At 39.6% G+C, this 12,872-nt stretch overlaps 1 protein-coding gene across 3 annotated transcripts; it reads left to right on the plus strand.

The window, feature by feature from the left end:
- Positions 1–35: 35 nt before the first annotated feature.
- Positions 36–12,354, plus strand: LOC119735669 (putative RNA-binding protein Luc7-like 1). Of its 3 annotated transcripts, none has more exons than XM_038209478.1 (10): positions 44–194; positions 763–844; positions 2,659–2,756; positions 4,647–4,745; positions 5,502–5,612; positions 7,823–7,966; positions 8,552–8,728; positions 9,065–9,183; positions 9,460–9,561; positions 10,274–12,354. In XM_038209478.1, exons 4-10 carry the CDS (start codon positions 4,650–4,652, stop codon positions 10,734–10,736), a joined length of 1,212 nt encoding a protein of 403 aa, XP_038065406.1. In that variant the 5' UTR covers positions 44–194; positions 763–844; positions 2,659–2,756; positions 4,647–4,649; the 3' UTR covers positions 10,737–12,354. The 3 variants fall into 3 exon arrangements, with proteins under 3 accessions (XP_038065404.1, XP_038065406.1, XP_038065405.1); XM_038209477.1 differs by having other exon boundaries at positions 787–844; XM_038209476.1 differs by lacking the exon at positions 763–844 and having other exon boundaries at positions 36–194.
- The last annotated feature ends 518 nt before the right edge of the window (positions 12,355–12,872 follow it).

Here is a 12,872-nt window from a genome sequence, read left to right on the forward strand (position 1 = left end):
GTGTACCCTTGATATTTTCCATGACGTCACGAGATCAAGCTAACTGCGTAAAGGTGGTGGTGTGGTGTTTTTTTTCTCCGTAAAACAGAATTTTACTCAAAATATTTGATAGTTTACCGGAACCAAAATAAACATGTCTGCCCAGGAGCAGATGCGTAAAATGCTCGACGAGCTTATGGGAACAACCAGGAATGGTAAGATTGTAGGAAGAAGGATAAATTCATTGTTTTATTTGTGACCCAACCATGCCAACATTCCGTAGTTTCAACGTTTCTCTTCTTCTGTTCAATTCTAAGTTGGGCCATGTAGAAAACCCATTTGCGAATTCGTGCCCAATTACTGATTAAAAGGCAGCAGTAAGGCTTGGCCATTGATTATAAAAGTGCAGAAGAAATTTGTTTATAAAAATCAACATTTGCATCAGTGTGCATTCTCTCTTTCCAGATAGAATTTGAAAATTCATGAGATTTTTTTTTTGCGCTTTTTGCAGTCCTGCTTAGCAAGCTGATTTATTTTGATCATCAACGTAAAAATTGCAAAAAATGGCTCCGTCAAAATGTCACGGCAATGAATGTGAAAAGTCATGCAGTTTATATGTGGAAACTGCCTTTCTGGTATTTAGGGCCGATGGAAAAAAAAAATGTTTTGAGACAAAGCAAGCAAAACTGCATGATTTTGATAGCATTTTACTGTTCTAGATAGAATAGAGTACACTGTAAATAAGTAGGACAACAAAATGGAGCTAAACCCTTTTATTTACAGCTTTCTTTGGCCCGTCTGTTGTAGGATCACAATGTTTGACAGCATCAAAAGAAAGTGTCTTCTATTACGACAAGCAGTTGCCGTGAGTTGTTCGTTATATTAAAATGTGTTCTCGTTTAGGTTGAGGAGTTACATGTAACCTCAACTCCAAAACAGTGATTTGTTACCGACTTTTGGATGAAATCTGAATAATACTTCAACGTTGAACATGTATCAATATTTTTTTTAATACATATTACTAGTCTAATTAATCTCAGTGATTAATATGTTACATGCATGTATTTTTGAAAAAAAAATTAAACTAGTGAATTATCTTAAATTATGAAATTGAAGAAATTTTAACTGAATGTGTTAATTTTGGTTCTTACTGGCTGAAAATACTTTGTTCTTTGGACATTGGTAAGTTGAAATCTTCCTTTTTAGTCTTCATGATGTATAGTGTACATACATACCTAGTGAATAAAATTTAGTCAGCCTCATTAAATCACCTTCCCCCACCTAAGGCAATTGACACAATAAAGCCAATAAAAAAAAACTTGATATAAAATTAAAGCTTAACCCTAACAGTCCTGAACCCTCAAATTTTAATGTCATTTATTTTACTTGGTCTAGGGATTTAGAGTAAAGGGTATTAAAAAAAATGATATACTTCCAAAGTGCTTTTTCAAACAAGTCAAATGTTCAGTTTTTTTGGTGCTTTTTTAGAGTAATTGTTAAGTCTTCCAGGTCTGAGCTACACGTAGTTACCTTTGGTATTTCAATTCTAGTGCTAATTATTCTTTTCCCTAAAAAAACTTGAAAGCTGAATAAGTTTAATGGCACAACTTCAACTTGAAGAAATACATGCTGTTTACATGAAGGAAACCCTTTTGGAACAAGTAAATTTTCATTTTATGTAGTACTTAGTCAAGTGTCATAGACCAGCAAATATGTTTTCGTAAAGTGCGTAAATAAATTAAACACATTCATAACAAAATAACTTTTTATACAAATTGGGTAAATTATGCAGTGGAATTTATTTGTTTTCTATAAAATTGGTGTAATTCGATACACACTTTAAAATTGAGATTCACAGAATTTAATAATTGGAAACGTATTGTAATTTAAATTGGGAAGTCATTTGCTGTAGAATATTGTGAGAACTTAGGAGTACATTATCAAATAAAGCAGAAAGACAAAGCACTGGTAAGAGGGTAAGCTTACCGTGTGCATTGCGCTGCTCTCTACGTTCTTTAACCTTGTGAATTTATTATGCCAGGTGGCTAAAAAAGCGTCATCTTCCGTGCGTCAGGTCTGCCAAAGGACAGCTTGTAGCGTTATCCGTCCAGAGAGATTAGCCAGAAAATCCACTGCTTTTCCTACACTTTCCGTGTGTATTAAACAATATTTTCATTGTACAATGTAATCATGGATTACGGAGAGTGCTCTGTTGTGAGTTGTGACAACATCGTCAGCTAGACTGTAGCTTCTTTGCAACATCTACATGTTATTAACCAATTATTTGAACAGCTTTCCTACAAGCTGAAACGACAATTTGAGTATCTTTGATAGGATCACTGAATGTTATCTATCAGTTCTTTGGAGTTTTGAGATGAGTTCAACTCATTTGAAAAATATCTGAAAATGTAGATATCAAATACTGTCAACGTTTTAAAATGTTGGAAAGTTGAAACCCTATAAAATCAAAGATGAATTGAAATAATTCATAACGAGCATATTATGTGGAAACTAGAATTTACTCCAGTCTTTTACTCAAAAATCTGAGACCTCGAAAAAATGTGCATAGTTATTTGTCAGGAGACAATTTCTGTTTATGCGCCTACACAGTTTGCGTTCAAAAGCCTAGGTCTGGATCCCTGTGTCATTCCTATGGTGTTTTTGTTTTGTGTGTGACAGGTGAGGAGGAAGCCATCAACCATGTCAGCTTTGAGAGTCCACGGGTCTGCCGTGCGTTCCTGCTCAACGCTTGCCCTCATGATATCCTGGAAGGCACGGTATGTTGATGTGTTTGTTTGTTTGTGTTTGTGGGTTTTTTGGCTCATTTAATAGTTTCAGGAATGATTCATGCATGTCAACCTAAAACTATTGGGAGCAGTAAAGGTAAAGGGTAAAGGGGACGAACCTGTGTTCACAGGAACGGAGTGCCCATCTCTCTTTCATTAGCGATTGGGCCAGACTCGTATGCTGCTGTGGGGGGATCGCCACAGCGAGTCTGTTACCTTCTTAGCATTGAACAATGCCGGTACCCATTTAACACCTGGGTTGAGAGGAGTAATTGAGGTAAAGTGCCTTCAGGGGTGTGATTTTTCCGGATTTTTCCGGATTTTTAATCTAACGTCTGCGGATTTTTTGTGCGGATTCCGGATTTTTAACGTTTTCTGTTTCCGTAATAATATCGCCCAAAAACTTCTGGCGAAATATAGGCTCTAATTTACGATAATGGATGGACTGCTGACAAGTCTAATGCAGTGCGGTCAAGAACCTAATAGACATTAATGCAGTATGCGCAGTGGAGTACTTGAGGACCAGACTACAAATAATTTTCAATGGGTTTGCAGCACCTCGTGTTTGTATCGCGTGTGGATGTGTGGGGTTATTGTGCATGTACTGTGCAGTGACGATCGTGTGCTAGCAATTCGCAAACACATTGGTGTCAATATTGCCGCGATTTTGTCAAGGAATTCAAGAGTATGGCTGGAAGAACTGGTAATAAAGTGTCACTGTGGATGGAAATCAGTTTGAGCTGCAGTAGTGCTTTGAAAAATAGCCACCACCAACACAAAATTTCAAAAATGTTTTGGAAGCCTGGGACTGGAGTTTAAATTAAAGTAAGATTAAACTTTTTCAGCACCGTTCATATTGTTTTGTGTGAATCGTTTCTCTCTGCAACATGCAAAAGTAATAACATCACACACAGAAAAAGCCTTTATGAATCAATCACATGGATTATATTATTTAATGACCAGACGTTTTTTCTTAATTTTTCCCCCATTTGTTTTCTTTACTGAAGCGACAAAATTTGCTAACATTACAGAAATTACAGTACATAAAATGTACATGCCCTAGGCCTATATATGGACATACGTGCATGCATATGTATACATGTACATCTATACAAGTACATGTACAATAATACATGTACATGTACATGTACGTGTATATTACATGTCAACCGAAGTTCGTGGATTTTTCATTTTTGTCCAATCACATTCCTGGCCTTACTCAAGGGCACAACACGCATGGCCACGGTGGGGCTTGAACCCACAACCTCTCGATCACGAATCCTGTGCTCCACCGCTAGACCACACGTGCCCTAAAGCAGTTACATGGGATTAACACTAACCGTCCTCCATCCTCCAAGGTCCTACGGCGGTTTTGGAGGATTTTTGGAGGATTGAGGCTAAATACAACTTACAATTTGGAGGATTGTGGAGGATTGAGGGCACATGGACTTTCAGTATCGGTTGATTTTGGAGGATTGAGGCTGAATGGTGTTTGAAGAAGAGGAGGATTTTGGCGGATTGAGGCTGAACGCATTTTCAGACGCAGGGCTAGGGGGTTAGGGTTAAAGTTCCATCGATTATTTCCTCATCTTTAGATTGCAGTGAGCCACTGAGATGAACGAGAGTGCTATCAAAATTTTGCAATGACTAACTATTTTGATATCTCTTCCAAAATTTGCTAATCATCGTCAACTGTTTATCAGCATTTTTGTGAAGTCTCCCCTTTAAGTACAAGACCATTGAATATATATCTAGTTGTGTAGTTTCTAGTGACAAGTGAATAGCCTTACAAGATTGACAGCTCAGCTACGTATATTATCATCATATTAGACAGCAACAGCTTCACTGATTATTTTCATTTTTTCTTTCTTTATTGTACAGAGAATGGACCTGGGTGCTTGCAACAAGGTTCACGACCCAGCGCTGCGTGCTGACTATGAAAGCGCCTCCCAAAATAGGGAATACGGCTATGATGTGGATGTAAGTAGCTTTTTTGTTTTGACGCTTGTTTTGATTTAAGTTCCCCTTATGAGCTTGTTGCAGAAACAGTCGTGGGTGATGTGTGCCTACTACTCATGGTAGCCATATAGGAGTAAAAATGGCATCTGAGAATCTTTTTGGTCTTTCAAACTCAAGCTTGTTGCAGTTTCAAGTGGAGTGACTTTAGTTGATGGTATTCTGACTTTTCCGCCAATGGTTTTACGTGGACGCACAGTGGATATTAGCTTGTTTTGTTGGGGTTTTTTTTTATTGCAAGGAGCTAAAAGACTCTCTGTATTTAAGCAACAAAAAAGTCCACCCTAACCCTGCTCAATCCAACAAGATCCAACTATTTTACTGTTTTGTTGGGTCCTGTTGGATTGAGCAGTTAACTTCTTGTTGGATTCAGCAGGCAACTGAAAAAAATTAGATTCAGATTCTGTTGGGTACCGGTAAATAACACCAAGTTGGACTCTGTTGGATCCAGCAGCAAACAGAAAATAAGGCGCAGTTGGATTCTGTTGGATTGAGGACACCAATCTTTTTACATGTTCAGGTACCCAACAACTTGGCAACTTTGGTTGTGTGGGACTGTGTTGGATTGAGCAGGAAACTCATATGAGTAACCGTCGGACTGTGTTGGATTTAGCAGGGTAGTCCTGGGGAACTACTAGATATACAGTATGTACAGTTTAAAAATGCACATCTCCCATTCCAACATGTTTTTCCTTTATAATTGCCGACGTTTGTTTTTAGGCTATGCAGCAGTTGAGTGTCTTCATTGCTGAGTGTGATCACCGCACAGAGATTGCCAAGAAACGACTGGCCGAGACCCAAGAGTCTCTCAGCCAAGAAGTGAATTCCAAGGTACTTACTCTATGTTCATGTTTGTAGAATTGCAAGTCTAGTTTTTAAAACAAACTATTTTGGCAATATTCTCATCAAGAAATTGTAACCCAGTTAAAAAAAAAAGACAAATGATTCTCTTGCCCCAAAACAAATGTCTGTGAGTGCAAGCACTTTTTATCATGTTTTTGTCAAAACAATGACTTCACATCGTGATAAGTGCTTTCTGAATAAAAAAAATAATAGCTACGAATAATGTGCACGAAAAAGCCACATGTTCCTGGTTTTGTGTTGTTGCAGTTTACAGAGAGTCAATCAGAAAGTAGCTAACGACAAAATGTATTCATTGCATTTTTTCATACACTATGTACCTTGTTTCTATTGAGAGTCCTGTCAGCTTAAAACCAAATCCATTTATGTGCGATTTTTTAATGCCTACACGTAGACTGTTTCCCGGCCCCCCTTAAAAATATGGGGACCGGTAGCTAGCTCCCATTTAAATCCATTGATTTGATGACCTCTGCGCACGAACAGCATGATTGTTTATTTTTGAATCACTATTCAGTTTTGCGCATGGACGAAATTTGAACACATGGTTTAAAATAAAATTGACTCTTGTATTTACCACAAAAAGTACGCAAAATTGCCAGTGTGGCCATGAAGGCAACTTTCAAGCATTTCAACTGAAGAGGTTTTAAATGCTGAACAATGATGCCCCTCTCGTTATTGATATTTGCCAGAGACACTTTCGAATCCAGCAAAAATGGAAGCTCATCAACTCGGAAATTGCACATTCGTGTGACCTGTTACCATTTTGCAATAGGCTGGTTGCGCGCAAACATTGCCCTTGTGATTTTGAATTCATATCAGGAGGCGGGTTTCGGACCTATGCATGTCATGCATATAATTTGCGTACATTAGGAGAAAAGCCTCGTAATGTATTCAGGATTCACTGCTAGCTACCTGTCCCCATATTTGAAGTCCGAAGGACAATGGGGACAGGGAACCAGACTAACGTATGAAGAGAACAGAAGTAGTGGAGCAGTGCCATCGTTCACACCAAAAACCCACCCACCCTTTTTTTTGTCTTCGCCTCCCGTACATGACTCTCAATATTGCCATCATTCTCTCCTTGGACAGATGCAACCCCATGCCAACAGCCCTCTTGCTAAGCAGCCGATTGGGTTAAATTGGAGGGATTTATAAGAGGAGTTTGTAAGTCAAAAACCCAAACAAAACAAACACCAAATAATTGTTGTCCTGATGATGAATGATGATGTTGTGTGACTATATTGTATTAACTATCACCCTGTGGTCTCATGTGAAGAGCATTGCTCTCGAACTGGTCTTGCCTAGTTTCGCAGTAGCTATAGTGACTATTAAAAGTTGAAGCAAAGTTGCTGAGCTGAAATTTGTTTATGTTGAAGTGTTGAATTTCAAATGCCCGAATCGAACAGCCCCGTGTATTGGGTCCACCATAGCAGGGAAAACAAAAAACATCAGGAAAGTTGGCAGAAATTTTGATGGAAAAATTTTCTTGATGCAACAATTTCCTGGGCAGCTTTGTGCGATAAAGGTCACAAAAGGATACAGTTGACATCATAAATCTTCTGTGAATTTCTAGTCTGGATTTGGAATAGAATTTAAATTTTTTTTTTTTTAAAACACAGGTTGTCCGTGCTTTTAACAAGAAAAAAATGTTTAACTCAGTAATGAGACAATATATGCAAGGTCGGGAGAAGTCAATTTGATAGTGTCCCCCAAGAAAATGTAAACCAGTGTGTGTTAATAATTTGTAGTGAATGGTCCGGGCGACTGAAAAGTAACATGCGTTGTAAGGGCACTGAGCGCGGTACTGATCGCAAATGTCAGTTGATACTTTGTTTATGAAAATACAAAATAAATAGCTGCTGCTTCTAATAAAATTAATACAACTTACTCAACAGCAGCAAGTGTCACCACAGAGGGTTAAAATTGGACAAAAAAACAATTGTTAAATACTCTTTATACCTCCTCAGGACAAAACGAAATGAAGCATTTTGAAGAAGTTTAAACTGGGCATTTACGAGATAACATTTTATAACGTTAAAAGGTGAAGGGGACTGACATTTACACTCAGTGCTAAGCCAGTGGCTTGAGATTATTCCACAGTCGCCTGGATCACACTGCCTACTTGTGCCCTCTTTTTAACACTTTTTTCCCCTCCCATCTTGATCCTAATGTCTTGGCAGGCAAATCGCGTCCATCTCCTGGCCGAGGAGATTGGCAAGAAGCTGGCTGATGCCGAAGCCATGGGAGAGAAGGGAGACGTGGAGGAGTCTATGAAGATCATGGCCGAGGTGGAAGAAATCAAGAAGAAAAAGTTTGAGGCAGAGGTGAGGCTGATTTTGTTGATTGACATCTTATGTGTACTAGCAGACATGGGAAACTTGATGTTACAATGCAAGTGGGGAAAAAAACATTAATTTTAACATTTATTGTGTCATGTTGCATTGAATTGTGGGATCAGTACTCTCTCCCCCCCCCCCCCCCTCCATCTTGATTTTGGTGCGGAACAAGAAACTTCTTATAATTGTGAAAAAAAATTGAAAAAAGATATGTAACTTCCAAGCCGCCCATAAATTGAATTTATTATTTAAGCTTGTTATAAAAACCTGACAGTTACGGCAGAAAGGCACGCGTACGTACACATGTACATAAGTATTGCTACAGGATTCCATTATGAACAACCCCTCCTAGTGTCAAGTGTGGGCCCCACAAAAACATTTTTTTATGAGGCTGAGGGTTTAAGGAAGGTGAATGAATTGGAAATAAAAAACGGTGCATATGGCTTAACATTTGAAAGCAGAAAATTGTAGAGAGCACTTTGGTTTCTCCTTCCCCCACCCTCTTTTTTATCTGCACGTGCCCTGCCCAAAGGGCAACCAGTCATTTCAACTCTGTTTTCATTCGGCCCACAGGAGGAGTACAAGAACTCAATGCCGGCATCCACCTATCAGCAGCAGAAGCTGCGGGTCTGCGAGGTCTGCTCGGCCTACCTGGGACTGCAGGACAACGATCGCAGACTGGCCGATCACTTCGGCGGCAAACTCCACCTGGGCTTCATCGAGATCCGAGAAAAACTGCAGGACTTGAGAGTGAGTTTTTTCCCCATTCCTCATGCATAATCACGAGGGGTACCAGTGTTGTCGTTGAGACCATCACAATTCCATTCCAAGCAAATCACAACCTTATTCACAAGTCAAGTCACAAGTAAATCATAAGTCCTACAAGTTATTTGGGGATGATCAGTTCAAAGGATTGCGGAATCTGTCGATACCCTTCCTCGAATGCAAACGATAGAAGAGGTCGTCTGAAATGCATGTTTTTGTGTAATTTGTGTCCAAGTAAAGACTTTTTAAACTGATAATCCTCCAAAAAGCATACCAGCAGCATGTATGATCTTTCATCTTTTGTTATCTTGCCAAAACCAGACCCGAGTTGCTGAGAAGAAGGAAGCCTACGAAGCTGAGCGAGCCGAACGGAGGAAGGCCCAGGAACAGGAACGTCTGGACAGAGAGAAGGAGCGAGAGAAGGAACGTAGGGAACGCAGGTCAGAAACAAAAACAGTTCATTCATCTGTATTCCTCTCCTCCCCCCCCCCCCAAGATTCCCTTGTTTGGCTTTGTACAAAGCCAGAGAGTTGAATTTTCAAGTTTTGTTTAAACCGTGCGGACTTGGTCAAGGGCTGGATTCAGATTATGTCCAAAATGTGCAGACAGTCCCTGGCAAGTGCAGCAAAGCTGCGTCGGTGATAGGGGACTTTTATCAACAACTTTTGATTTGCCTTACATAATTTCATTTCTTGTATCTTGTTGCCTCTTGACAGGAGGAGGTCTCGTTCACGTTCCGGTTCCCGATCAACCAGACGACGCTCACGGTCTCGCTCAAGGAAACGCTCCAGGTCACGATCCAGAGAACGCCGTCGCAGGTGAGTGATGGCACTTAGTTCAATTACAGTTAACTCTTGCTTATATACAAAGTGGGTTACAGCTGAATTCTGGGTGTAGCGAACATAAATCCTTGATTCCAACGGTAAAATTATTCAAAATTCTGATATGACAAACAGTTTGGCTAGGTCCAACTGATTTTGTATGTAATGGGAGTAAACCCATTAGCACCTGTACTACATTGTGTTTATTCACCGAAGAATCAATCGGACGAGGATCGGACAGTTTCGGGTGCTCCAGTGACTTAAGGTTCAGTGAGGGGAACGAGCGAAGTTGAACAGTTGTGAGAACACAAATTGTCTGATGTGGTTGGCAAATTGCACAATTAAAAGTCGAAGGTTGAAACAGTAATCAACAGAATGGTTAAAGAATCTGTGTAGAAACTGTAGATGGCGCTGTTTTCATTTCTTGCAACAGCCAAAAAGGGATACTTTACATGTTAGCTTCTGGGGTTTTTTACATGCAATACAGTGGGTAATGGGCGTGATAAATTTTCATCTAAATGTGTGCAACCCTGTAGCTTCTTTGAGTGTAAATGGGCGCACAACAGAGAAGGTGCACAAATGTAGTTTGTCTTTTGATCGCTGCACACATAGTTTTGCACTCGGTCGATGTTGACTTCTTATGTAATTCCATCGCGGACAAATGCAAACGGTCACTCAGTTTCTTCACTTTTTTGCTTTTGTCACTAAGGTCACGATCACGCTCCCGAGACAGACGCCGCAGCTCTCGCGACCGAGACCGTCGTCGCGGATCTCGCTCCCGGGACCGCCGTCGCAGATCACGCTCTCGGGAACGCCGCCGCCGTTCTCGCTCACGCTCCCGTTCTCGTGACCATCGTCGCAAATCTCGCTCTCGATCCCGCGACCGCCGACGCTCGTCGCGGGACAGAGATGAGGAAAGGCGCAGCCGACGTTCCCGGTCTGATTCCCGTGAGAGAAAGTCGCACTCCAAGTCGGAAAAGGCCGAGTCCTCGCCAGCACCACCAGAACCGACCAACGAAGAGGAATCGGCTCAAGACAAGAGTCCAGGAGCCGAGGATGTTCCCCAACCAGCAGTGGAAAGCCCCGAAGCTGTTTCTCAAAACGGAGTGGATAGCCCTCCGCCTAAAGACAACACCTTAATGGAAGAGGGAGAAAGAGGTGATAGCCCTTGAAAGAAATTAATATTCTCACATGTCTTGTTCTCGTCTGTAAAGTCGGGAGCCAATTTTTATTTGAACTTCTGATCAAAAATGTTCATTGCGGTACAGAGAAGCTTTCAATAAAGGCTCTGCTGCATAGACAAAAAAAACAGGAGTTTAATAGTATTTGTGTGAAGTTAACTCCTAGTCATTCTCCAATCCTACCTCATGCAAAATTGAATTGGGCTTGACATTTCCTATTTTCGGCTCCTAATTTTCTATACATACATTTGATTTTCGGTTCACTGAACATTCTTTTCCAATCCTAGCTAGCAAGAAGGGCAACCTCTTTTTTTCTTATTCAAAAAAATAATACAGATGTAAATAAAAAAAATTAATGGTCAATATTTCTTTCTTTTTTAAAGTTGAGCTCTGAATATTCGCATTCTGGTTAGTGTAAAACAGTTTTGTTGCTCTATTTGTAAATGACAGCCTTTTAGATTCCTCTAAAAAAAACACAATAAAGCCCCCTCCCCCAACAAAAAATAGATGAATTGTAAAAAATAAGTGGCAAAAGCCTTTACTTGTTCCATTTTAATGTTTGTATCTTGTGATGTGGTAATTCCTTCCATTAAAAATATCACTGACTTAATTAAACCTTTGAGATGTACCAGTTTGTTTGGTTTCTGTTACCGTTTTTTAGCCTTCCCTTGATATCAGAACGTAAATGGAGTTACTACTCGGCTGTGCACAAAGTGGTGAAAATTTGATGAGAAATTTCAAATGGAAGGTTGTGCACCTTCTCTGTAATGGATTATCAGGCATAGGAGTCTTTTTGAATAGCATGGTGAGGTCTTGCCATTAAAATCTGAACAACAGTAATCTAGATTTCTGTATAAATGTGGACAAAATGGAAGAAAAAACGGCACTTGTAAAGTTACTGGCCCCATTCCTATGACAAAGTTACTGGCCCCATTCCTATGGCAAAAGCATTGATTTGCATGACATCAACTGGAAAATGGGACAGAAAGTCACATTCTTTTTACTGTTCAAATAATATGAATATGGTCATAAGAGGTAAATGAAGATTGTGTAAGGTTACAGAAGTCATTTTGGAATGAAAAAAACATACCTGGGACTAAAACGAAAGAGGGCCCCATAACTTCACTAAACTGAAAGAGGGCCCATAACTTCACTAAAACGAAAGAGGGCCCCATAACTTCACAATGGCCAAAAACAAAATCATTAATGTGATGGAAGTATGTGTATCTCATTCCAGCTTATATGTTGTTAAATTTAATGTACACTTGTCTCTTCTGATACATGTACTACTCATTCTTATTGCCTTAATCGCTTACATTTTGCAGATAATCTGAAAGAATTTTGTGATTTCATTTAATTCCTCTTTTATTTTGGTAGTCATGGAAACTGTTTTGACCTTTAAAGCATGTGTAATCTGTATTGTACTATTGTTATGCCCCTGCATTTTTGTGTTTTTATAATGACCTCCCTTACCTTAAAATAAATTGCAGAGTAAACTTTCTGCTTTCATTGTTCAATGTTCATACATGTATATAATACTAAAATTGGCCTCCTCAGCACAAATGATTTGTGTTCAATAAACGGACATTTCTGGTTAGAAGGAAGGGTATTATTGTCATTTTGACTGGTTTATCAGTGTCAAATATTTTTATTCTCAATATTCTGTGCGAAATTCCCCTCTTGTTTTAAGTGAACATTTCCACAAAAGGTGGTTAAATGGAGCTCGTTTTCCTCCAAATGTTCTAAAAAAAAAACAGGTCTGTGAAGTGATTACATGTACCTAGGAACGTCCTTATTTTATAATCTTTCAGTGTATACTTTAGCTTGCAATACGATCTAGGACAAGTGGATGCTGTGTCTTCTTTAAAATAGCCCGATTGTTAATGGCAGCCATTTTGGAGGTGCAGTGCTTTTGTTTGTTACCTTGTGCTACAGCGCCCTCTATCAAATATGTAAGTGACGCGTTAAAGGGGCTCGTCCTGAAATCTTTCATGTTTTAGATTATCCTATTCCAAAGGTCTGGTTGAAAGGAAACTAACCTAATGTCCATTGCTCCTGAGAAAAGATGGGGGAAAACCGGTTGTTCACATCTGACGTGGCGAATATTTTGTGGCATTCGCATACGCA

This window comes from Patiria miniata, unplaced genomic scaffold (genome assembly GCF_015706575.1).
Source record: "Patiria miniata isolate m_02_andy unplaced genomic scaffold, ASM1570657v1 HiC_scaffold_29, whole genome shotgun sequence".
NCBI lineage: Eukaryota > Metazoa > Echinodermata > Asteroidea > Valvatida > Asterinidae > Patiria > Patiria miniata.

Coding starts and splice junctions, on each gene's coding strand:
- LOC119735669 (XM_038209476.1), top strand. CDS start 134: ATGTCTGCCCAGGAGCAGATGCGTAAAATGCTCGACGAGCTTATGGGA. Junction 2,757..4,646: donor ATGATATCCTGGAAGGCACG/GTATGTTGATGT, acceptor TTTATTGTACAG/AGAATGGACCTGGGTGCTTG. Junction 9,184..9,459: donor AAGGAACGTAGGGAACGCAG/GTCAGAAACAAA, acceptor GCCTCTTGACAG/GAGGAGGTCTCGTTCACGTT.